The sequence below is a fragment of the Sinocyclocheilus grahami genome, unplaced genomic scaffold (assembly GCF_001515645.1).
Source record: "Sinocyclocheilus grahami isolate Dianchi unplaced genomic scaffold, SAMN03320097.WGS_v1.1 scaffold84.1, whole genome shotgun sequence".
Taxonomy (NCBI): domain Eukaryota; kingdom Metazoa; phylum Chordata; class Actinopteri; order Cypriniformes; family Cyprinidae; genus Sinocyclocheilus; species Sinocyclocheilus grahami.
In genome coordinates this window covers 1,862,917-1,888,799 of record NW_015505263.1, presented here as the reverse complement: position 1 = coordinate 1,888,799, position 25,883 = coordinate 1,862,917, and the positions used below count along the sequence as shown (strand labels likewise).

General features: G+C 37.3%; 2 protein-coding genes across 2 annotated transcripts in view; both read left to right on the top strand.

Annotated features, from left to right (window-relative positions):
- LOC107586649 (proteasome 20S subunit alpha 3) overlaps window positions 1-1,732 on the top strand; it is a 10,657-nt gene extending 8,925 nt beyond the window's left edge. Inside the window, exons 8-9 of the mRNA XM_016274103.1 lie at window positions 1,354-1,431; window positions 1,726-1,732. Coding sequence (XP_016129589.1) covers window positions 1,354-1,431; window positions 1,726-1,732 — 85 coding nt within the window. The remainder of the gene's footprint in view (window positions 1-1,353; window positions 1,432-1,725) is intronic.
- An 8-nt stretch (window positions 1,733-1,740) lies between these two features.
- Window positions 1,741-25,883, top strand: part of arid4a (AT-rich interactive domain 4A) — a 33,402-nt gene continuing 9,259 nt past the window's right edge. The window contains exons 1-21 of the mRNA XM_016274102.1: window positions 1,741-1,797; window positions 1,938-2,028; window positions 2,172-2,251; window positions 2,351-2,445; window positions 2,962-3,094; window positions 3,807-3,886; window positions 4,142-4,218; window positions 4,314-4,480; window positions 6,562-6,634; window positions 6,881-6,975; window positions 7,346-7,443; window positions 8,060-8,315; window positions 10,748-11,013; window positions 12,931-13,101; window positions 16,308-16,392; window positions 16,484-16,676; window positions 19,207-19,269; window positions 19,767-20,942; window positions 21,473-21,577; window positions 23,093-23,299; window positions 23,775-23,921. Coding sequence (XP_016129588.1) covers window positions 1,741-1,797; window positions 1,938-2,028; window positions 2,172-2,251; window positions 2,351-2,445; window positions 2,962-3,094; window positions 3,807-3,886; window positions 4,142-4,218; window positions 4,314-4,480; window positions 6,562-6,634; window positions 6,881-6,975; window positions 7,346-7,443; window positions 8,060-8,315; window positions 10,748-11,013; window positions 12,931-13,101; window positions 16,308-16,392; window positions 16,484-16,676; window positions 19,207-19,269; window positions 19,767-20,942; window positions 21,473-21,577; window positions 23,093-23,299; window positions 23,775-23,921 — 3,715 coding nt within the window. The remainder of the gene's footprint in view (window positions 1,798-1,937; window positions 2,029-2,171; window positions 2,252-2,350; window positions 2,446-2,961; window positions 3,095-3,806; window positions 3,887-4,141; window positions 4,219-4,313; window positions 4,481-6,561; window positions 6,635-6,880; window positions 6,976-7,345; window positions 7,444-8,059; window positions 8,316-10,747; window positions 11,014-12,930; window positions 13,102-16,307; window positions 16,393-16,483; window positions 16,677-19,206; window positions 19,270-19,766; window positions 20,943-21,472; window positions 21,578-23,092; window positions 23,300-23,774; window positions 23,922-25,883) is intronic.

Genomic DNA, 25,883 nt, shown 5'->3' with positions numbered 1-25,883 from the left:
ATTTTCTATTGGATTCAAGTCAGATGATTGGCTGGGCCATTCTAGCAGCTTTATATTCTTTTTCTAAAACCAATCGAGTTTCTTTGGCTGTGTTTGGGATCACGGAGTACGTTTACATGGACAACAATACTCTGATTTTAATACGATTAAGAATCTACCATGTAAACAGATTTTTGATGACCTTAATCCGGCTAAAGTCATAATCGGAGTAAACAGAAATCGAATTAAGACATGTGGAGTATTCCTATTTTAGTCGCATTACTGAAGTGCAGAATAGACATGTAAACACCTTAATCACATTATTACCGTCGTGTAGGACTTTTCGCTGCATGTTGCGACAGGGTATACACACAGCAGTGCTTAACCGTTTGACGGCAAATAAAAGAGCTTCAACACCCACCGTCGTCTGTATGCACGTACAAATAATTAACTGCACTTAAAATTAAAAATGAAACACCCAAAACTGTACATGGCATCATCACGAAGACAAACTATATGTTTATACATGAATTTCCGGAGGGGATGTCGGATGGCGTCACGTGGGACATAATGACGTGTGCCATTAATCAAACTATGTACTATAACATGTAAAACGGGAACATGTAAGGAATATTCTAAAAGCAACTCATGTAAACATAGTCATTGTCCACCCTTTTTTTATCTTCATCATCCTGGTACTGTAGGTGTTGGGACTGAACCAGCTAATATTGATTTCCACTGACAAGGAGCAGGATTGCTTTCTAATTACTGGTAGATTTCTGCTGGTGTCTTGGCTTTCCATGCCTTTTTGCACCTCCCTTTCTTCATGTGTTCAATACTTTTTTCCCTGTTTCATTCCATTTTATTACACGTAACTAAATTTATGAACTTATTTGTTTTTTGTTTTCTTTGTATGTATGGATTACTTGGGTTTAGGGTTGCAAAGGGGTGGGACATTTCCGGAAACTTTCCAAAAATCCCTGGAATATTCAAAAAAAATCCTGGAAAGTTTCCAATATTTCTGGAATATTTCCGAAATTTACTGGAAATTTTCCAACCCTACTTGGGTTGTTACCAACATCTGGTGAAAATTTCAAGTCAACAGCACCTTTAGAAATATATTTACTTAGAAAAACGGTGACGTGTTCAATACTTATTTTACCTGCTGTATATTATACACAATAGAAATGAATTTAATTCCGTGAATCTTCCATGCCTTAAAATGTTAAACTTTACTGCTATTTCCAAGTTGTCCATGATTGTGGGACTCTGAATAAAACATTTATAGCATCATGCCATAACAAATTAAACCACTTTATATTTACAAAATGTAGTAACTATTGTTTTGTGTATTTGTCTGTCATCTCTACTCAGTATCTATATCGTTCATGATGAGGTGAAAGACAAAGCCTTTGAGCTGGAGCTTAGCTGGGTTGGAGAAGGTAATGACAGGCTTTTTTTTTTATTCTACTTCCATTACATTTCTTACTGGTTTTTGGAAAATAGTTGGAATACATAATACAGTCTAGTTCATGAACCCTATACATTTAAGCACATTAAGGTTTTCTCTACTGCATTTGTATTCAGTGCTGAATTTGTCATAGAACCCTTTTTATTATTTTATATATTTATGTTATAATACAGGTTAACAGACAGAATGGCGACTACTTCTGTATTTGTTTACTTGCAAAAGCCACATTTTTTTCTCTGAAATTTGGCACTTAACATGTTAATTTTGAGTATCAGTGAATAAGTACAGTTATGGCTGGATTACTGTTTGAAGAAACTGAACACCTTGTGCACTCTCTTAATTATAAGGCAAAAGTGCTTTATATCATACACAATGTTTAATTCTAAAAGAAAAGTTGGCTCTTTTTTTTACTGAATATTGTATAAACTGCTTTGTGTGACAAGTTTATTGCATGAAAAGTCATAATGTTGTATATCTCTGGTCTCAGGTTGGCTCAACAGTGGAAGTGAAGAGCCCAGAGGGTAGACTTAGCGAAGCTATCATCAGTAAACTCACAGATGCCAGCTGGTACACTGTGGGTATGTACAGACATAGCTGACTAAATCTCCCTTGAGTTGCTCTTATTTGACCTCTCTCAGGCCCTATAATTGATTTTCTCTAAACTAAACTTGCAATTTATATTTCAAAGTTCTTTTTTTTTTATTTTTTATTCTTATTGCAGTTTTTGATGACGGAGATGAGAAAACCCTTAGAAGAACTTCACTGTGTCTTAAAGGCGAAAGACATTTTGCAGAGAGTGAGGTGAGGCTTGAGGTGTTGTCTGTATCATGTGTCTTTTCTGCCTCGCCAAATTTTTTGTTTTTCCTCATTTTTTTTTCTGCCCATTTCTCTCTATAACAGACTTTGGACCAACTGCCCCTGACTAACCCAGAGCACTTTGGCACTCCAGTCATTGGAAAAAAGACAAATCGAGGTAGAAGGCCTTCTCAGGCAGTGTGAGTATTTACGGTCCTTTCCTCTTTGTGCTGTCTATCTTTATGTGGCAAATGTATATGAATATTATTCTTTGTTAAATGGGCGATATTCCTCACAGTCCACATGGGCACCCAAAACAATTCAAACTTTGTTTTCATATGATGATTTTCCCAGTTTCTTTCAGGCTGTTGCTGATGTAGCTTTAAGATTTCTATGTTTAAAAGACCTCTGATGTATAAGTGCAATAGTGTAATTCATGCTGAGCTTATAGTACGCTTCAGTTTTGTTGTTGTGCTCTCAAATTGTTACACTTAGGTCAGTTTAAATAACAAGTAACATACTTAGAATTAAAGAAAGCATAATATCCAGATTCCCTGTTGGATCCTGAGCTGAAACATGCATTATTTTGGCAACATTGTTCAGTTTCCATTATTTACCTTTCTGTATGCAAAAATGCAGTTTAGCTTTTCTGATCAGTGTTTTAATGTGAAAGGGAGCATGTTTCAAATGTTAGTGCTCTGTTTGATGCAATGCAGTGCAGAAGATGAAAAGGAGTCTTCATCGAGTGAAGATGACGAAGATGACAGGAGGAGGCTTAATGATGATCTTTTGGGGAAAGTTGCCTGCGTTGAGAGTGGCTCCGATGGTGATTCCTGGCACTATGTCCTGGTGAGTCCTTGATTCAATTACAAAATAATACATTTAAGATTTTAAAACAAGCTAGAGAGATTGTCATGCATGGAGTAACTACAGTTCTGAAAATGCTCATTATTTACTCACCTTCATGCTGTTCAAGCCTGTATGCTTTTTTTCCTTGGAACACAAGAAGAGAATATTTTGCTAAATCTTCACACAGCTTTTTCATACAACAACAGTTCATAGCGACAGGTTGTAGGACTGACAAATCAGCATAAACATAGTCTCTATGGCTGAGAGAGTAGTTATTTTGAGTCATGCAAATACTTTGTTTGGGGAACAGACTGAAAGTTGTTCACTGATAATGTTAAAGTGTCTAAAACTGTTGCATGAAAAGATTGCTCTATAAAAATGATGCATACAAAAACCTGCACATACTGGTTTTAAAACATGAGAGAACATGAGAATATTTTTTAAAGAATATAGACAGAGCCACTCTGGGGATGTTGTATTGTTGCTGTTGGAAAGTACTTGCTTGCTTGTTTTGATGTTTGCAAAGGTTATGAATTGAATTGAAAAATATGTAAACAGATTAGATCTTTCAAATCGAATGTTTGTCAATGAAGACTCAATACTTTCAGTTCTAATTATGAATTCATTGGTTACGGTATTCCTATACTGGTAAAAACTTTGTTTTTGCTTTTGTTTTTTTTGAAGAGCTTTAATATTTCCTTCCTCTTTGAAGGTGATATCTCCAAGCTGCAATGATGACCTAACTGTCAAAAAGGACCAATGTTTAGTGCGATCATTTGCAGATTCCAAATTGTGAGTGACATTGAAAAGTGTCTTTGACTTTTAAGACCCCATGAGGTCAAAATTACATTTGTTTCCTTTTCTGACATTTTGAATGACATTTATTCCATATCTGTTAGGTTTGCTCATTAAGCCATTTCACAGGATTTTTTTAATGTTGATACTTTGCATTTAAAGCAGTATGAATTTTTGAGTTTGATAATAAGAAATGGAAACATTTTCATATTGTTGTGCCCTCTCTGATTTATCACTGTTTGTGTTCTGCAGTCACACAGTGGCACGCAAAGATGTTCAGGACGTAAACATTGGCACCGTCTCCAAACCGGAGTGCTCCAACAGGAAAGGTACGGGACCCAAGATCAGCTGACCCTTCATTGACTTAGTGCTTCCAGGTCAGAGCGTGATTTCTTATGCTCTCTTTCTTGTTCTCTCTTGCCAGGGTTTGAAGCAGCACAGCGCTTTGTACAGTCCAGACAAGTCCCTGACAACTGGAAAGTGGACTTGAGTGAGATTCTTGAATCCTCTAGCAGTGATGAAGAAGACAATAATGAGGATGGTGAAGGAAAAGTGGGCGAAGAGGAGGAGAAGAAGCCAGAACCAGAGGAAGTAAGACTCCAGTTCCATTTGTTTACCTTGAAATGGTGTTTCCTTCAAAAGTTAAACTTATTTATCAAGTGTTGAAAAGATGTGGTGTGCTGCTGACGTATTCAGAAGTTGGTGGTGTTGGAAAATTGCGGTCTTGTCTTTCGAACTTGTGAGCCATGGTTATTTTTTCCTCCTTTTTGACTGTGTTTCAGTTTATGCTCTTACTTGGACCCTTGTTTCTTGGTCTCAGTGATTGCCATGTAGTTCTGCAGTGATTGCTCTGATTAAAGGGGTTGCCAGAGCTGGGCACCATGCATATTTAAGTAATACGAGGCTATTTGTGACCAGTGCCGATTGAGAGAATCCCAGTGTTGTTTGTTGATTTGTGAAGACATTCCTGCGGCCCTTTACATCTCATGTTCTCGTACACCTTGATTAAGCCCACTGAATGGTCTCAGCATGTGGGAAAGCCCTCAGGCTCTGGACAACAATGTCTCATTCTTCCTGCTCCCCGAGTTTGGACAAATGGCCATTCGCTTGGTTTTCCGACACGTTCCCATGGCAACTGCTCGTTCCTTTGGTTGTGAAAAGGCTGCGGGATTGGCCCAGTGGAGGTGTGCCAGTTCTGATGGTGGGCTGGGCTGAGCTCATCTCAAAGAGTCTTCTCTCCTCGCTGGAGAAGGTCGGGCACATTGCACAATTATAAGGCCAGTATGTGAAAAAGATAAGTTGAGAAATTTGTTTGAAATGATGGGTTGTTTTTCTTTTTATTGAGTTGTATCTTGAGAAAGCCAGCACTAGGATTCTGTTTAAACTGTGGATGTGTGAAACTGCACATTCTTAAAATCAGGTAGTTGGTTTAGATAGACTAATCTGTTTTAAGGAAGCCCTGTATAATTTGACTGGTTTGAAAATTAGTGCATTTGATAGTTTAGGCATATAGCTTTGTAAATCCTGATATTTGCTGTATTGTGAATGTATCAGATCATTAAAAATACAGCCTGACAGATGCTTGACTTTTGCTGAGTTCTCTTTCCTGTGCGATAGAGATGCCTCACTTTAATGCTAAAGGCAGAAATTAGAATATGTAAGGTTTTAAAATAGTGTTTAAGATGTATTGCAAGTTGCAACACAACCTTCAGGCAATGACACCCCCATATACTTGACATAATATTCCATATGTTATTTTAATATTTAATATGTTTGCTTGACCGTTATAGCTCTTGATTGTCCATTCTTTCTTTAATGTAGAAGATGCCTGAACTAAAATGCTTTCAAATTTTCATTTTTTCCCCCCAAATTTTCATTTCATTAAAAAAATTTCACTGCTATTTTATGTATGCGTGTATGCAACCACAAGCATCGCGTGATTAGTGAAATCCCATTCAGAAATGGATGGTTATTATGAGCTGGTTCTTTTTGATCAAAAACACTTATGAATCAGTAGGAGTGGTTAATAAGTTAATCTGACTCGCTTTCAGTCACATCCAACTATGACAACTGCTGCTGTGTTGTATATGTTGTGAGACTTGTATTAGTGTAATTACTGACTGGTTGTTCTTATGACAAATATGTAATTAAAGATGCACACCAAAACAGATTTTTTGAAAATTTTATTTTAATAAGTGATGTTTCATAAAAAGAAATCGGATGAGTAAAATGGAACCAATTATGTTCAAATACATGCCATGCATTAAAAATCTGTAATTAAGAAGTAATTGGCTTTATTTAAGCCAATGTTTGTTTTTTCTAAATTGGTAAAAGAGTTGTAAATAGTCAATAAGGAACCAGAAATCAGAGTAGTTAAATTCCTCACAGTTCCTATTTGCTGCTTACAGGATTTTAGCTTTTTTTTTTTATATACAAATGATCTTTTTAATTTGCATGTTAGAGTCATGTTTTTTTAAGGGTGTTTTATGCAAAACTGTCACAGAGAGGATCAAAGTGTTTGGTAATTGATCCTCAGTCAGTGATCGATTATATGCACTGAGAAAACTACTTTGTTGTTTATGTGGCCTATGAGTTTAAAAAAGATGGTAATAGATAATTCCACTGTTGCCGAACGTCAAATTCAGATGTTGTACTTGCTTTCTCTTAAACAGCCTGATGATGAGCCAGACCCAGAAGAAAGGGACCACTTTCTACAGCAACTTTACAAATTCATGGAGGACAGAGGTAATGCCTGCACATCACCCGTTGAGTTATAATCACTATGGGGGAAAAAAATTATATGGGGATTAACAATCTTCATGGGGGCGGCTACATGGCGTATATCATGGTGGATGTCTTTTATAGTCTTCGTGTGTGTGGCCTCAAAAGTTCAATTATTTTTATTTTTTTCCCAATAGAAGAATCTCATGACTAGTTCTGCAGGGCACATTTTCGGTTTAACGCTTCTCTGCACCTTTGCTTTCCTTCCAGGGACGCCAATTAACAAACCTCCAGTGCTTGGCTACAAGGATCTCAACCTCTTCAAGCTCTTCCGACTGGTGCATATTCACGGAGGCTGTGACAATGTGAGTGTTCTTAGCGTTCCCACCATCTGTTTATTGTACTCGGCAAGTGGGAAGTGAGACCTTGCCAAAAATATGAAGCGAAAGTGGCCGCTGATTGAATTTGTTAAGTTCACAGAGCTGGACTGAGTTGAAAAATTGCTTGTTTATCAAATGCATGTTCTGTGAATGTTATTGAGGGTAATTATATTTGGGAGTTTGGACTGGTGATAATTGGGAAAACGGTTGAGCTTGTTCGAGTGATGTCATGTTTCTCTAAGCTATCTGATCCTAGGGTGCGGTAGACACATGTGCATGTGCTCTGTGCAGCAAGAATTAGCACTTTTAGTCATCAAAATGACTTGTGTAATGAGATGGTCTATTTTGTTTTTAGATTGAAAGCGGCTCTATTTGGAAACAGATCTACATGGATCTTGGCATCCCGATTCTGAACTCTGCTGCCTCGTACAATGTGAAAACAGCCTACAGAAAGTAAGTGAATGCTCTCGCAATTCCTGCTGTACAGGACTATATTTGTTTACTCAGCAGCCAGTGTTATTTTTGTGTCGTTGGCAAATGGAGACAATTTTCCACTTTGGAAGGTGACTTTTGCTGCACTGTTAAAGGAACATTTTGAGTTATGTACAACTTGATGTTTATGGACTGCATCTGTGGCATGCTTTCGACTACAGCAAACTGATTTTTTTTAACTGATTCTTCAGTGTAAACAAAGGAATAAAAAGCATGTACAGTAAATAAACTTTACATTGAATGCCTAGCAGGCAAGTATGCAGTAACACAAACATTTCAGACATGCAGCTGCGCCGTTTCTAAGATATACTTCATGTAATGGTTAAATAAAAAATAAACCCAGCTCTTCTGGAAATTGAAGACTTGTTAAACAAGCATAGGGTCAAATATGATGATACCAGAGAATGGTTTCACTATCTTGACTGATGTCATGTGATGTTACAATTCTCTTGGCTGTCTCATTATCCTCTGCTTGAGTATAAAAACATTTGGAGAATGCCCATATTTTAACTTTCCTGAAAATGACTCCTCTTGATTAATATTGCTAACATTGCTTATCATTTTACTTGAACCTCAGGTACCTGTATGGATTTGAGGAGTTCTGCCGCTCTGCTCAGATCCAGTTCAGGACGGTGCACCACAACGAGCCACGACCAGACCGCCAGCCGGAAGTGCAGTGCGTTAAGACTGTGAAAAAAGAGAGCGGAGACACAGATGAGATGATGCAGCAGGTTACAGCGGAGCCTGAAACTAGCGAGGACAAACCTGCGGCAGACGCTGATGAGTCAGATACTGAGAGCGAAAAGGGACACAAAGATATCTGCTCGCCCAGGGTGAGTGTCTGTCTGTCTTTCTGTTGGGCTGCTCTCAGGATGTCGGATTTCATGCTGCAATGCAAAAACACTTCTATTACAAGTGTTTTGTTTTTTTGTTTTTTTTGTACTTGAATGAGTTGGAGGAAATGTACATGATGATACTAGAGAATGGTTTCGCATTCATGACCTGATGTCATGTGATGATACACTTCTCTTGGCTGTCTGATACGCATTTTTTGACTTTAAATTGATTTTAAGGGCATGTCTGTTATTTTGGGTTTTTAAACCGGAAAACATCATGCATTTAAATGAACAGCTCACCCAAAAATAAAACCTCACTCTCATGGCTTTTGAATGCTGCTTGTTCCATAAAATGAAAGTGAATGTTGACCATGACTCTTAAGCAAGCTTGTGTGTGTGTGTGTGTGTGTATATATGTATATATGTATCTATGTATATATGTATGTACAGTGGAATACCTATGATGAAAATTACAGGCCTCTCTCATCTTTTTAAGTGGGAGAACTTGCACAATTGGTGGCTGACTAAATACTTTTTTCCCCCACTGTATATATATGTATGTATGTGTAAATGAATGAATTAAATACATTTTTGTGAGTTTCTTTTCTCACAAGTTATCAAACTTTTTATCAAGGACTCGGAATACAACACATGACTTTTTATGGTGCTTTTTTGACATTATTTGCTACAAATATTCATACAGACTTTCAAACCAAACTCATTCATATTTATGCATATTTACAAATTAATGAAATTATTTAAAATGTTTACTGAACTATTCTTTTAAAAGGTTAGTGTTTGACCATTAGTAGCTTACTAAAACATTTAATTCTACTACAATTAGGGGTGTGCAATATGAAATTTTTTGATTGTGGACGATTAAAATGTCTCTACGATCTCCTTTTGAAGAAATATCGTAGTATCGTGCTACAGCACGCCTCCGTCTCAAAATACTGTAAGGTTACAACCTGACATACATTCAAATCAAATGTTAGCTGTAGAGATACACGCACGGGACACTGCACTTATTTGCTATCACAAAAGTACATAATTTGCATGTGCTTTAAAGCCTTGCCGGTTAAATATTTAATCCGTCTGCTGTTCTGACGTGTGCTTTCTCTTAGTGCGTACACCTGAAGCGCGCACATGCTAAAAAGCCAGTCAAAGCGCCTAATTACTGGACTAAGTTATGTTTTGCATCTGATTGAGCTAATACTGTCAAAAACACACGAGGATTACATATAAACACAGTTGGTTATGTCTAAAGTGTACAGTTGAACAGAACAGAAAACTGATGCATGTATATTAGATGCGTGCAGGTCTGAAAGCGACAGTACTAAACATGCTGCCACTTGTCATTAAAGGGATAGTTCACCCAAAAATTTAATTTCTGTCATTATTTACTCACTCATGTTGTCCTAAACCTGTATTAATTTCTTTCTTGTGCTGAACACAAAAGTAGATATTTTGAAGAATGTGGGTAACCAAACAGTAGTTGGTTCACACTGACTTCGATAGTGGGAAAAAATTAACAAAATAGTATGGAAGTAGCTGGGGACCAGCAACTGTTTGGTTACCCACATTCTTCAAAATAAGTTTTATTTTCAACAGAAGAAAGAAACTCATTAGGATAAAAACAACAACAAAAAGCACCTCGACAGTGAGTAAATGATGACAGAATTGTAATTTTTGGGTGAGATATCCTATAATGGTAATAAAACAAAACACAATGAGAAAGAAATCACGCAAGGCTCTTGACTGAAGAACTTTTAATACAGTTGCTTTAATAAGAGTCAATGTATAATTTATGTATATGGTGTATATAGTGCTTTATTTTTATATTTGTTAATTCAATTTCTTGATTGCTACTGCTAAATACACCTACTGTACCTGAAAAATATAGCACTGTTTGTTTTATTTGTATATTATGTGTATTTGTAACATGTAACCTATCTTTGTTCTTATTATTTAATAAAAAAAGATAAAATAATGACAAAGATTTTTTATCTTCGCCCACTTTGGCCTAAATGTCTGCTATTTTTATTTATTTTTTTACACCTTTTATAAGGCTTTTTTTAAATAGGGAAATTAGTTTGGCTGTACTGCTCAGACTACTTGGAAAATAGTAAAACCAACATGACAAAGAATCGTGATAAAATCGTGATATTTCTGAAAAAATATGATATTATATTTTTTGCCATATCGCCCACCCCTAACTACAATTAAGATATTTACTCTGATGCTCTCGTAATTGTGAGTGTGTTTAACTGGTTATAATAGTTCTAGAACGTCGGTTATCATAAACTTTCTCTTCATAGAATGTGACATGACTTTAAATATTCAAAATAACCAGTTTGTGTAGGAGCTTCACATTTATGTATTTTTCTTCCTAGCTAAAATATCTTGGTTGTATGTGTGTTACTCCTCAGGGCCGGCGGCGGTGTACAGTGACCCCTGTGAAAGTAGAGGCGAAAGAGCCTGTGAAACAGGAGAATCCAAAGGAAGAGAAGGAGGAGGAGACACAAATTGAAGGAGAAAACAGTGAAGAGGAGCAAAAGGAGAAATCTGATGGGGAGACCCCTGGGAAACGACGCAGCCGCCACCTTGAGGAGTCTGATAAAGATACTGATGATGAAGAACAGGAGGATGATGAAGATGAGGAAGACGATGGCGAGAGATCCAGACTCGGGGACCGGTATGTCACTATCTGTGTTTAACCTGTTAAATGTTTTACTGTCTTGATGAACTGATTTATAGTACAATCCTGTAATGTTGTACCTAATGTCATTTCAATTCTGAATGGCTCTCTTGTGGAGCTTTTGGTAAGAAAACGGTCATGCATGGGATTAGGCTTGAAATTTTGGATTTGAACCTGTTCCAGCAGAGTCAGAAATGATGATACCAGAGAATGGTTTCGCATACATGACTGATCTCATGTGATGTTACACGTCTCTTGGCTGTCTGATTTATCTCTGCATTAACACCGGAGAGATGGTGTTAATTCATTAGTAATTTCAGAGTCAGAGCTACCTAGATTTCTTTGAGACATTTTGTTGAAAGGGGCACCTTTTTGAACTTCACTCAATTCTTAATTACAAACTGATATCTTTACAGTTGAACTTCAAATAACTTCATTTTAAAGTTAAAATTGCCTGTTTTTGCTAAAGAGAAGAGTTTTTCTTCGATACCTCTAAATTAGGTGATCATACATTAATTTGCTTGTGGTTGGGATTGCAGTGTTGTAATTCCTGAACAGTATTCTAATTTGTGCAGCTTAGATTCTATAAACTGTGGTTAGGCTGGGGGAGCTTTTGAGTAGAGATGTTTTGGATATTGTTTTGAAGGAAGTCTCTTATGCTCACCACGGCTGCATTTATTTGATTAAACACAGTAAAAACTGTAATGTTTTGAAATATTAACATTTTTCTATTTTAATATATTTTAAAATGTGACTTTTTTTCAGCAGCCATTACTCACGATCCTTTAGATCAGTGGTCACCAACCTTTTTAGGCCCAAGATCCCTGACCTCGGCCTTTATGAAAGACAAGATCTACCTATTGAAGAATTGATAGAAAAAGACATCCCAGATTGTACTTCAAATTTGAGGCCTTTTACTTATTATTTTAATGAGTGATGTGCCAGTCATATCTGATTCAGATTTTCTTTTCTTTAATTTTTTTTAACTAGCAAATTGGATACTGATACTGATTTTTAAGCAAATGTATTTATTGACTAGTTGCTTTATAACAAACAAACTGGCTTTAAACAAAAATATCTAGCCATTTGAAATTAGAGGCAACCACTGCATTTTAATCAGCACGGGCAGTTGTTTTTTTTATTCGATTTAGATTAATTTCAGGATTTAAAACAAAAACAGAATGGTCTAACTTTAGGTGTTATTTTTTTATTTGCTACATAAAACATCTGCGCGAAACAACAGCAGGTCTGAATGAGACTCACTCTCTGACCACAGGTGACACTAATGAACAGGGTTGCCAGGTTTTCGCAATAAAACTAGTCCAATCGTGTTTCGAGGGGGTTCCCCTGTAAAATTCGCATTCCGGGGGTAAAATATCACGTTATTGGGATCGCTTCAACCCGCGGACATGAACAACAACCCGCGGCAACAGTGTTAAAGTAGCCCAATTCCGCGGGAAAACCGTGGACTTGGCAACACTGCTTATGAATCGACTGCAATATAGCGTTTCCTTGTTCACGATCGACGGGTTGGCGACCACTGCTTTAGATCATTCTAATATGCTGATTTCATGCTCAAGTAACATTTCTTATTATCAGTGTTAAAAACAGTTGTGCCGCTTAATGTTTGTGAAAACTGACACATTTTTAGGATTCTTTGATAAACTTTGAAAGTAAAAAAAAAAAAGCACGTGTTTGGAAAATCTTTTGTTACATTGTCAATTTCTTTACTGACACTTTTGAAGAATTTATGCTTTCTTGCTGAATTGATTTCTTTAAAAAATCTTACTGATGCCAAACTTTTGAATGGTAGTATATGTCTATATAGTATATCAAACAACAAAATTCCAGTTTTCTATGATACGGTAATTTCTGTGTGGATGAAGAATCTAATCATTCGTGTTTGTTTGACAGAGATGAGAGGGAGGAGGATGACGGCTGTGAGGACTCTGTGACTGGCACTAAAGTCAAAGTGAAATACGGCAAGGGGAAGACACAGAAGATCTATGAAGCTAACATCAAGAACACAGAAACCGATGATGGAGAGGCTCTTTACCTGGTTCATTATTACGGCTGGAATGTGAGGTGAGGTGTTGATGTAACTGCCTTTTAATGTTTAATTCACTTGTCATATGAAAGGACTATAATTAGTGGATTATGACTGGATGCATGTGAAAATTATGGCTGGATTTTGCCTGCAGATACATATATTGAATATTGTATGTACTGCCCATTTCTGCTGAAAATTGAAGGCTTGTTAAAAGAGAATGGGGTCAAGTATGATGATACCAGAGAATGGTTTCGCTAACTTGACTGATGTCATGTGATGTTACAGTTCTCTTGGCTGTCTGATTAACCTCTGCTTGAAATTCACGTATGTTATAATAAACCTTTACACCGTGACCTAACTACACGTGACACAACAAGATTCCAGCGACAAGCGATTTGGGTGTCCACGCCAAATGCGACGCGACATCGTGACACGACAGAATCAAATCAAATATCACAGCCAATCAGAAGGGTGTGTGGGCGGGCTCTCTCTGGAAGCGCTCTGCACTCGCAAATAAATGGATACGTTTTTGATCTAATTCATAAATATTAAACCTTTTTAACATTATTAAATGTACATACCAAGTGACTGATACCATCTTTGTTATAGAATAACACTTGTTGGTTCGCATTGAGTTCACAGTAGGGCTGCAACTAACAATTATTTTGATAATTGATTAATCTAACGACTATTAGACCGATGAATCGACTAATCATCGATTATTTTGCTGGTTAATCAGTAGACATTTATTGATTATTCTGCTTTTGCAATTAGTTAAAATATTGAGTTATACATATTCTAACAAATAAATTAAGGTAATCACTTCAGCTTTTGAAAGTCATATGTAATTACAGTTATACAATTAATTTATATAAATAAATATATTTGGCACACAAAATGAGATGGCAGAGAAACTCGCTTATTCACCATTTAATTAGCTATATGAAAAAGTAGCTGAATGGCACATCATTCTACCTAAAATATATTTTTGTAAGTCATGTGGATAAGAAACAATATAAAGGTTAAGTGATCAGACGTTTTATTTTTGGATAAACTAATATTCACAACATAATCTCTCTTAAAATACCTTATTACGGTTATGATAATAAAAACAGTCCTGAGGTAGATCAAGTTTTGATCTCTGCAAACCAAACTATAACTTTAATGAAATGTTTTTTTCCCCACTAATAAAAATATTTTATCATTAGCTAGCTCCACACTGGAGAGCTGTTTTATAACAGAAAATCAAGTTGTAATTCTAACCGAGAGCAACACTGACTCTGGTTTTTCATGTTTAATAATACTGTAAAGCTGCTAGATTTAAGGCTATCTATTGCATAAAATACTATATAAATATACGTTACGTGACTTTACTGGAGTACTGAACTGCAGAGCTCGTGCAAACATCCACATCGCTGTAATCAGATGCGTTTTAAACTGCTGCTTTCTCACCGCTCACACTTAATGTGTTTATTTTGTTATTGAGAGGAAAGTGCGCAGTATACAGTGGGTATGGAAAGTATATTTAAGGGGGTCTGAATACTTTCCGTACCCACTGTATGTTTACATATTCATGCAAACGCTGCTCAGCAGCCTCAGGTTTGGCTGTCTTTGAAGCGCTGCCGCTGCGTCTTCTCTTGATTTGCATCAGGAGAGTTGAATTACAGTCTTGCGCCACACTGGTTAAACCACGTTATTGCAGGCTCTTACATTAGGTCATATGAGATCAAATGACTACTCTACAACTTTTTTTAATGTCGACTAGTCGTTTCAGCCCTAGTTCACAGTTTTAACGTACATCTATGCTTTAATTTATTTTCAAGATCTGAGGTAAACTATCTACAGGTGCATCTCAATAAATTAGAATGTCGTGGAAAAGTTCATTTATTTCAGTAATTCAACTCAAATTGTGAAACTCGTGTATTAAATAAAATCAATTTACACAGACTGAAGTAGTTTTAAGTCTTTGGTTCTTTTAATTGTGATGATTTTGGCTCACATTTAACAAAAAGAGAATTAGAATATGGTAACATGCCAATCAGCTAATCAACTCAAAACACCTGCAAAGGTTTCCTGAGCCTTCAGAATGGTCTCTCAGTTTGGTTCACTAGGCTACACAATCATGGGGAAGACTGCTGATCTGACAGTTGTCCAGAAGACGATCATTGACACCCTTCACAAGGAGGGTAAGCCACAAACATTCATTGCCAAAGAAGCTGGCTGTTCACAGAGTGCTGTATCCAAGCATGTTAACAGAAAGTTGAGTGGAAGGAAAAAGTGTGGAAGAAAAAGATGCACAACCAACCGAGAGAACCGCAGCCTTATGAGGATTGTCAAGCAAAATCGATTCAAGAATTTGAGTGAACTTCACAAGGAATGGACTGAGGCTGGGGTCAAGGCATCAAGAGCCACCACACACAGACGTGTCAAGGAATTTGGCTACAGTTGTCGTATTCCTCTTGTTAAGCCACTCCTGAACCACAGACAACGTCAGAGGCGTCTTACCTGGGCTAAGGAGAAGAACTGGACTGTTGCCCAGTGGTCCAAAGTCCTCTTTTCAGATGAGAGCAAGTTTTGTATTTCATTTTGAAACCAAGGTCCTAGAGTCTGGAAAAAGGGTGGAAAAGCTCATAGCCCAAGTTGCTTGAAGTCCAGTGTTAAGTTTCCACAGTCTGTGATTAAAAGAACCAAAGACTTAAACTACTTCAGTCTGTGTGCATTGAATTTATTTAATACACGAGTTTCACAATTTGAGTTGAATTACTGAAATAAATGAACTTTTCCATGACATTCTAATTTATTGAGATGCACCTGTATTGTTGCTTCAAAACTCATATTGGACACGTTTAACTTTGAATAAAGCACATAATCACCTGAGATTATCAGTGTCATATAGTTTGTATGTTGTTGTTCCAGCTGCAACATCGCGGAAATAGAAACAGTTTCTAAAATAGAAATTTCACCCGTCGCCATCGCAGCTAGTTAGGACAAAAACTCAGATTAACATGGAAAAGATACCTTTTATCGTATTGTCGCGGCGCATGTAGTTATGACACAGTGTTAGCCTGTTACCATTAGAGATTCCAGTATGAGATTTCGTACCTCTCAGACAACATGTATTAAATGTTCATTGTTCATTTATAAGGATTAGAATGGTTCATGAAGACCGAAAGGGTTATTTATTGTTCATCTTGTGAATGTTGACAATATTATTCAAGAGATTGTTTTGTCTCTGTAACAGATATGATGAATGGGTCAAGGCAGATCGAATAATATGGCCTGTCGATAAGGGTGGAACAAAGAGAAAACAAAAGAAAAAAGTCAAGGTGAGTGGCAATCTGTCTTAAAAACAAAAACCATATTTAACTTTTGAGAACCTTGGAAAAAAAATTATTTTTGTGCTTTCCTTCACCATAGAATAAAGAAGATGAAGAGAAGGAGAAAGAGGAGGATAAACAGGCCAAACAAGGGATACGGCGAGGCCGTCCTCCACTCAAATCCACCCCTCCCAGCACTTCCCACAGTGTGTCCAAGACCCCCAGCAGCGAGGGTCGCTCCAGCAGCAAGAACTCGCGGCCCACAGATGCCTCTGCCCTGCCAAATGGAGAGGGTAAGATTTGTGTATAACTTGTGTGATCTTGCAGCTGAAGTTCAGGGGCCTGTACCATGATGGTAGATGAACAAATTCAGAGTTACAGGATTGGTTTCGAGTTGACAAAACCAAACCACTCCAATCCGGCTTTGTTGGTACCATGATGCTGATCATCAACTTTCTTTGTCAACTCAGGCTTTGGTCTTGAGTTTGTGGAGCATGTGCACATGAATGTGACATCACTGGCGAACAGCCAATCACGAGCCTTGGTTAAAGGTTTTGCTAAAGGTTAAGAGATTGAAGAATATGATTAATTTAAATGCATTTACAATGAAAAAAGTACTTGTTCATGAAAGAGGACAAATAAAAGAAATGATCTTGCTTTATCAGTGCAGTCACAAGTGAAACTTGTTAAGTTCGTTTATATAGTTGGAAATATACAGCGACAAAGACTTGAACATGTAATGTCACGTAGTCATATTTAAAGTGTTATCTATTGATTCTACAGCTTATTTATATTACATAGGATCTGTATATATTAACATTAATTTAAAATAAATTATAATAACTGTTAAACTAAATTTGCTTGTGTGTAATGGATTAATAATAATGTAAATCATATAATTATATAAATCATATAAAATAACTCCATTTTTGGTGTTGGCCAGACAATTTTTAATTAATCCAAAATAATTTGGAGCAAGAGAAACTGGGGGAGTGACTTTTTTTTGTGTCAGACATGTGTCACTATGCTCACATCTGATTGGTCCAATTTCAGTTTGAGCTCTCTAACTCGGAACATAACCTACCCCAGAGCAGGTTAGCCGTGGAGTGAAAGTTACTATGGCAATGAACGCAGCTAAAAGCCAAGCCACTTTCATGGTACCTAAAACCCAGGATTGGTGCAAACTAAACTGAAATTTACCTGGCTAACCAGCTAATCCAGCTTCATGGTACAGGCCCCAGGTCTGGTAAATGGAATGGTAAAAACATCATGTTTTTTTTTTTTTTTTTAACCACCTTCCTGTCACAAAAGTCACAGAAAGCTGCATTTTGCCATGTGATGAACAAACATTCTAGTTTCTATAATAAGATTAATGGCTTGGTGGGTTTTGTTCAACATTACTATTGTTATACTATCGGGGTTCTCCGATCAGGATTTTTGAGGCTGATTGCCGAAAGCAGTATCTGCCAATACCGATCACCGATACTGATCTTTTAAAGCATTCTTTTTATCATTTATAACTATTTATAGTGGTACTCCAGTCAGGATTTTTAGACATTTATTCAGGGCCTGAATTTCATTTTTGAAAATGGGGGGGATTTCCCCTCTTAGGTGACTCTTTGGACAGGGGAAGCAGCACGGACTGTGCTTTCACACAGGTGTCCGCTTCTGATCCGTGGCTGTTTACCACAAACACAACATTTATCCATTAGTTTGATTTCAAATCCAAACATTGTCACTGAAAATGCTTTTTCAGCATTGCAATTCTTTTTTAACACCGTACAGTAATGCAATCTTTCACAGACGTGTTTAAACACCATAAATATAAGCAACACATTATTCAATGCTTTTTACTTTTGCATTTACTTCTAGATTTATATATTAAGTTGCTCAAGCAAGTGGCAAAACATTTAAACTACTTTTCTTACGTTATCACAAACTTGCCATTGACTGAAATAGTCAGCTCTACTGCCTTTTCTTTTGCATTTAAATCTTTATTACAAGCAATCCTGCAGTTCATAAAGAACTTTGTTTTCCTACTTCTACGAGTGCCATCTATTATTGCCTTGTTTATCTAAAAGTGATCTTTTCCTTTAAACCTAGCCAACTGTGACTGTGAAACACAGTAGACTTTAATAATATGCATTTATGGTGTAATTACTACATTTTTGTGTCAATCCATGTTCATATTTACTGCAAACAATGCGCTGTTACTTTAATTCAGGCTTGCAGCACAGCAAAAATAGACTCAGTGCAGAAACGATCTCTGCACTGCTGCAGACGCACCGCTCCTGAACGCACTGACGGACAGCAACCGTGTGCAGTGTGAATGCTTTATTAATCTGTGAACATGAGCGCGGAAAAAATATGCATCGCATACGCACTGCAAACGGAGTAATGTGAACCTGGTATTATGTGTGTGCGCTGCGAGTGTGCATGAGCGCTTCGTCTCCAGGAGAGCACTCGAGCACTGAATGGTTAAACACTGACAAGAATTAAAAAGTAATGCAATTTATAAACTTTAGTGACGATGTGACACTGCCTCGATTGTGCAAGTGACAATTCCTGTGCCATCTGTGCAGCGTGCAGCTCGCTTATAGACAGACGCGATGTGGTGATTTGAAGCCATTTGCGTATTTTGAGAGAGAAAGAGAGAGCACGCCGCTGATCAAACATCTCTATGTGATTATCGGCCGATAGTGATCGGTAGCCGATCAATCGGAGCACCACTAGTTATAAGTTACACTTATATTTATGTATTTGGCATATGCTTTAACATGTACCTTTATTTATTTATTTTTTTATTTTTTTATATTTGAACAGGTACCCCTTGTCGGCGAACGAGGAGAACTTCTGGAATGTATGATTCGGATAGAGGATCTAATGGTAAGAGCAGCTCACTTCGCTTTGAATCGATAGAAAAATCAACACCTGCTGAAACTGATAGCTTGATGGTTTTTATTTTCTGTCACCTTGCTTTAAAACACATCTTTAAAAGAAATGTAAAGGATTGTATTCTTTGACATATTTTAAAACTCAGTTTCTCAATATGAAATGAAAGGCCAGCTATCATATGGAAATTTATTTATATATGAGAAATATAAACCGGTAAGCTCATGCTGAACTACAGGGTTAAAATCACATGAAAGTGTGCTACAGTTTCAACACTTTACAAGTTTGTAACTGTCCAATGCCTCTTACCACCCCATTTTAAATTTAATTGGGTCCGGCGTTGACTGTTTTTCAACAGTTGCTCAGAAAACACAGATAATTGCTTTAATTGTCCAATACATATGTGCATCACTAGTTTTAACCATCATACCTGATGGTTAACTTTTCATGCATATTGACTTTAATGTATATTCTTTTATTCATGTTTTTAGATTCAGGGAACTCCTCGGATGATAGTGAGTGCGAGGAATCTCCTGAGAAAAAGCTGGAATGGACCGAGACAACCGATCCACCCCTGACAGCAAAACAAGAGGCAGCAGAGAATCTCCCAGAGGAGAGCACAATGCCAGAACCTGTGCAGACTGAGCCTGAACTTCCCAGCAGCCCTCAGGAGATGCCAAACTTCAAGGAGAGCGAGAGCAAACCTGAGGAAGTCACATCCCTGCTCCCTGTTGAGTCTGATGACGGATCTCCAAAACCAAAAGCGAAGAAGCCTTGTTTGAAAGAACCAGGATCAGAGACTCCCACACAAACACCTGCTGCTGCTAATCACACCGAGACAGAGGAACCCTCCACTCCTCCGCGACCTGCGAAGAAATCCCAGGAAACGCCACACAGCAGTCCTGTAGAGAGAATAAAGCCGGTGGAGACAGCCGGCTCAGACACAGACTCCGCAACCGAGGACATCGGCCCGCCAGAGCGAAGCACCGCAGTGAAACGCAAAGTCACTGAACAGCGAACACCGGAAAAGAAAATCCGCCTGGACAGAAAAGAAGAACCCAAAATGTTTTCTCCAGTTAAAACACCGCTGCTGGAGAAGAAACCTGATCCTGAGAAGAAGACCGAGGTGGTGCAGAAACCAGAGGAACACCCTTCTCCAACATTATCATCTCCCAGTAAAGATATCGAGATGAAATCTGAGATGCCTGCTCTTACCAGAGAGGTGCACCTCAGGGTGGAACCTCCTTGCCTAGAGCTGGAGGATCCAACAACAACTGCAAACGAGGAAATGATGCCACAAATCGGCCCCGAGGCGCTTGTCTGCCATGAAGTGGACCTTGACGATCCAGAGGAGAAGGACAGGCCCTCTGGTGAAGAGTTACTGTTAATGATGAAGGAAGAGAAAGCACAGCCTCTGGAGACTTCTGACCAACTTCCTCATGTCCTGGCTGCAGTGGGCCCTCCACGTCTGTTTTCCCCGTCTTCTGCCCCCAGCCCGGACGAATCTCACAGCACTAAGAGTGAGAGCGACGCCACCATCGAAGTGGACAGTGTCGCAGAATCACAGGAGGGGCTTGGGGAGAACGAGTCAACTCATAGCTTTGATGCTAGTGCAAGTTCAAGCAATTCCAGCATCTCACTGCAGGATCGAGATGGAAAGGACAGAGGTAGGTTAAATGTTGATGTACATTTAGATAATGCCAATAGCTGACTTTTGAAACCTGGTTTTAAAGAGTGAGCCATATGAATTGGAAAAAATAGCTATTTGACTTTTGGCCTAAATGTTATGATCAGCAATAGACCTTTGTCGGGGTTACACCATATTTAACTTTTGAGGGACTGAATTACAGTGTGTACAATGGATTGTACTGTTGTTTAACAACATACCGATTGTTTAGCTGATGAAATGTTTATCCAAAAAAAAAGTTTGAGAAGACAAAAGCTCCAGAAAACTAATAATAATAATGTGATCTAGGAACTTTATACAGTGCGTGTTATCGTAAAGACTGCAAGTCAACCCCTCACAGCCTTGTTTTCACCCGTGTTAAATTCAATATAGCGTCTAATATGATATATAAGTTCTATATATTGTCTATTACTATATTTGCATTTTTATGTCAAAGAATTGATTTGACTGCTTGGCTGCTTTTGTTCTGAGAGGTTTACTTATTGTGTTGTTCCTAATTTGAATTTTCAGGTCAGAAGAGGTTATTGGATTGCACTACTGGCTCGTCGGCCAAGAAGCAAAAACGCAGTCAGAAACGTTCAAGCACAGTATGTAAAACAGAGAAGAATGGAGCAGGTGAGTGTTTTGATGCAAGTTCAAAGCCTTGAAAGCGTTAATGGATTGATGCCCAAGTCAGGGTTTACTTTTTCTATTAGTTGTTTGCTATAAACCGATATTGAAGTTTAGGGATGCACCGAAATGAAATTTCTGGGCCGAAACCAAAAATTCTGGATGCACTTGGCCGAAAACCGAAACTGAAAATGCTTTGTAATGATTATTTATTATTTTATTAAATAATATAAAGTAATTTTGTAAGACTTTTTAAATTTAACTCCATTTTAATGATACTGAATTAAAAAAAAACACAAGCCAATAAAATAACCACACTTTTACTGAAAGTAACACAATAAAACTGGACAGAATTTATATTAATTTTGGTAACACTTTACAATGTTCATTAGTCAACTACTTTAGTTAACATGAACTAAGAATGAACAATAGTTCTTCAACATTTACTAATGCATTATTAAAATCAACATTTGTGCTTGTTAACAGTTAATGCACTCTGAATTAACATGAACTAACAGTGAACAACTGTATTCTCATTAACTAACATTAAGAAAGAGTAATAAATACTGTGATAAATGTATTGTTCATTGTTCATGCTAGTTAATACATTAACTAATGGAACCTTATTGTAAAGTGTTACCTTAATAAATATCAATATATTATTTTTATTCACTACTGTAACACAATCAGATACAAGTTGTTGTTGTTTTTTTGGACTAATTATCCAAATGTATAGTCCTACAAAGCTATTATTATCAGAGCATGTGAGCAGAGCAAAGCGTCACTGAAGGTAGCATCATTTTACCAGCGTTGCCCAGTACAGCTGTACTAGCCTACAGCATGTAACAGCACAGTAGCGCTACTGCAAACAGGAACAAGTATACTGTATAGAAATTTCCTGTCGGTGTGTTATTTGAGCTTTTCCGGTGAGCATGAGCGGTACACATTCATAGAGCAGAATATTGAGCGGAGCGTCAACCCGCGCTGTGACAAGGAGAGTGAAACCTGCGCACTGAACACTGCCGGGCGGGGCGCGGCGCACCATATATTATTATTTTTATTATTATATGTAGCCTATATTTTCGGCTTGCATTTTCGGCCGATAATTTTCGGCTGCCGAAAATTCGGTGCATCCTTATTAAAGTTATTATTATTATTATTTATTTTTAATTTTATAAAATGTTCTTCCTTACGATTCATATCCTGAAAGGTTAGGTCAGGTTTATTAAATTAGTTTTTTTTCTTTAAATATTGAATATATATTAATAATATAAGGTTGGTGAAAAGACAACAGAGTCAAATATGATGATACCAGAGAATGGTTTCGCTAACTTGTCTGATGTCATGTGATGTTACACTTCTCTTGGCTGTCTGATTAAACTCTGCTTCATTTCTCATGCTCAAAACTAAACATTTTAGCTTTAATTTCTATTTGTGACCAATGATAGCTTTAACTATGCATGACGGGTCATTTTTGTCTTGGACTCAAACTTGATAAAATCTCTCGCTGCATGTCTCCAGGTCACAGTAGCGACAGTGAGGACCTGCCAGCCATGGACAGCTCTAATAAGCTAACCCCAGTCAAGCACTCCAGCCTATCCAAGAGCCATAAGCTTTCTCGGTCGCCCGGTCTGGCTTCTCCCAACAGTAAAGACATGGAGAAAGACAAGCACAAAGAGAAGCAGTCCGTCCCTTCCCCCCGCACATATAAGTGGTCCTGCCAGCTGAGTGAGTTTCCAAACTTCCATAACCAAAGTTAATGCGACACATTTTGGTTGTGGCTTCTCATGCTTTGCTGTCTTCAGATGTTATATAACACATACTTGGTAGATACATGCACATTGGACATTTGATATTTGTTCTTTCCACTTATTATGCTGCCAATGAACAAAATCCAGGCTGTATTAGAAGACTTTGTTTGTTTTAGTTATATCTGAGATGCAATTGATCCATACAGTTGAACTATTACTGTGTACAATTTAACTTTTGATACGCATCAAAGGTTGGTTTATAGATAGGATTATGTAAATACAATACACTGGCTCATTTTAAAGCTTGGGAAATCGTTAACTGTACCCAGATGTCTCTGGATGTCTTCTAAAGTGGATCCATGCAGCTGTAGTTGAAGTGTCTGTAGTCTCAGATGAATTCTTGGAGACTTTTACATCCTGTTCTGACTGGGTCCTGCTTCTGTTTTTCACAGCTGAGCTGGACAACATGACAAGTGCTGAGCGCATTTCATTCTTGCAAGAGAAGCTACAGGAAATCAGGAAGTACTACATGTCACTCAAGTCTGAGGTGGCTTCCATCGACAGGAGGCGGAAAAGGTTAAAAAAGAAGGAAAGAGAAGGTAAATTTGCATTAAAAAAATAATAATAATTTGTTCATTTTTTACTACTGCTACTATTATTATTATTATTATTTTAATAATCACATTAAAGTCGGCACTGATAGCCTTGTGGGCTTTTCCCGATCCCGTCCCCAGCTCTCTCCCACTTCTCTTCCTGTCTCACTACTGTCCTGTCAAATGAAGGCAGAAATGGCAAAAAAAAAAAAATAAATAACATTAAAAAAATAGTAATAATAATGACATTTAAAAATGTTTTTTTTTGTCTATTCTGTAAAAATAAATGTAAATGTGTTCTCATTTCTCAGTTTTTTGTCTTTTGAGAATTATTGACCTTTGACTTAATAATAATAATAATAATGATAATAATAATAATAATAGTAGTAGTAGTAATAATTATTATGTATTTATTAGTTTATAACATTATTATTGTTATTACTAAACTGATATTTGATATTTGCATGTTCAGCTGTTCTTCTCTTTCGGCCGAAAACCGAAAATGCCATTTTCGGCTGCCGAAAATTCGGTGCATCGCTATTGAAGTTATTTATTTTTTTATTATTATTATTTTATTTAATTTTCTTCCTTACGATTCATATCCTGAAAGGTTAGGTCAGGTTAATAAATTCGTTTTTTTCTGTAAATATTGAATATATATTAATAATATAAGGTTGGTGAAAAGACAACAGAGTCAAATATGATGATACCAGAGAATGGTTTCGCTAACTTGTCTGATGTCATGTGATGTTACACTTCTCTTGGCTGTCTGATTAAACTCTGCTTCATTTCTCATGCTCAAAACTAAACATTTTAGCTTTAATTTCTATTTGTGACCAATGATAGCTTTAACTATGCATGACGGGTCATTTTTGTCTTGGACTCAAACTTGATAAAATCTCTCGCTGCATGTCTCCAGGTCACAGTAGCGACAGTGAGGACCTGCCAGCCATGGACAGCTGACATAAAAAATGTTTTGTTTTTTTTTGCGTCTATTCTGAAAAAAAAATTTTTGTAAATGGTGTTCTCATTTCTCGGTTTCTTGTCTTTTGAGAATTATTGACCTTTGACTTGATGATGATGATGATTATGATGATGATGATGATAGTAGTAGTAATAGTTATGTATTTATTTGTTTATAACATTATTATTATTATTATTAAACTGATAATAATGATGACAATAAAATATTAAAGGGGTCATATGATGCGATTTCAAGTTTTCCTTTCTCTTTGGAGTGTTACAAGCTGTTCGTGCATAGATAAGATCCCTGCAGTTGCAAAGATTAAAGTCTCAAACCCAGAGATATTCTTTATAAAAGTTAAGAGTCGTCCACGGCCTCCTAAAACACCTCGTTTAAACACGCCCCCACATGTCTATGTCACTGTGTGGGAAGATTTGCATAACGCCGCCCAAATGTGCACGCAAAGAAAGAAGGCGTAACTTTGATTCTCGCTGTAGTATTGTTGCTGCCGCCGCCGCCGCCGTGTCGTGAAGGCGCTGTGTTTCGTTGTGACTTCTAAAAGAGGACACGACTAGAAATCAGTGGCTACGTTGTATTTACAACAGTTCAACCCAAATATTCAGATGTGTGCAACGCATTTTAAGGAGGACGAGGACTGTTTCCTGGGAGAGTAGCCTACAATGCCAGTGTTCTGACAAATAATGCTGACTCACAGCCTGTAAGTACGTTTTCATATTTAAAGGATTTGCCACTGACGATCCAAACGCGAGTTTTGAGCAGTGTAGAGTAGCACTTGCTGTTTGTAATTTCTCTGATCACAAATGCAGACATGGTTTTATGTTTACGCGGGTGTGATGCAATGCGTAAAAAGACAGTATAAGTCATTATAATCCATAATTATGTCCCCTCTGGATGCTACAAATGCCTCGTTTATAATGGGTTTTGTCTTGTTGTGCCTAGACACGGCATCACAGTATGTTAAGGGGCGTAACATTTCCGTCACA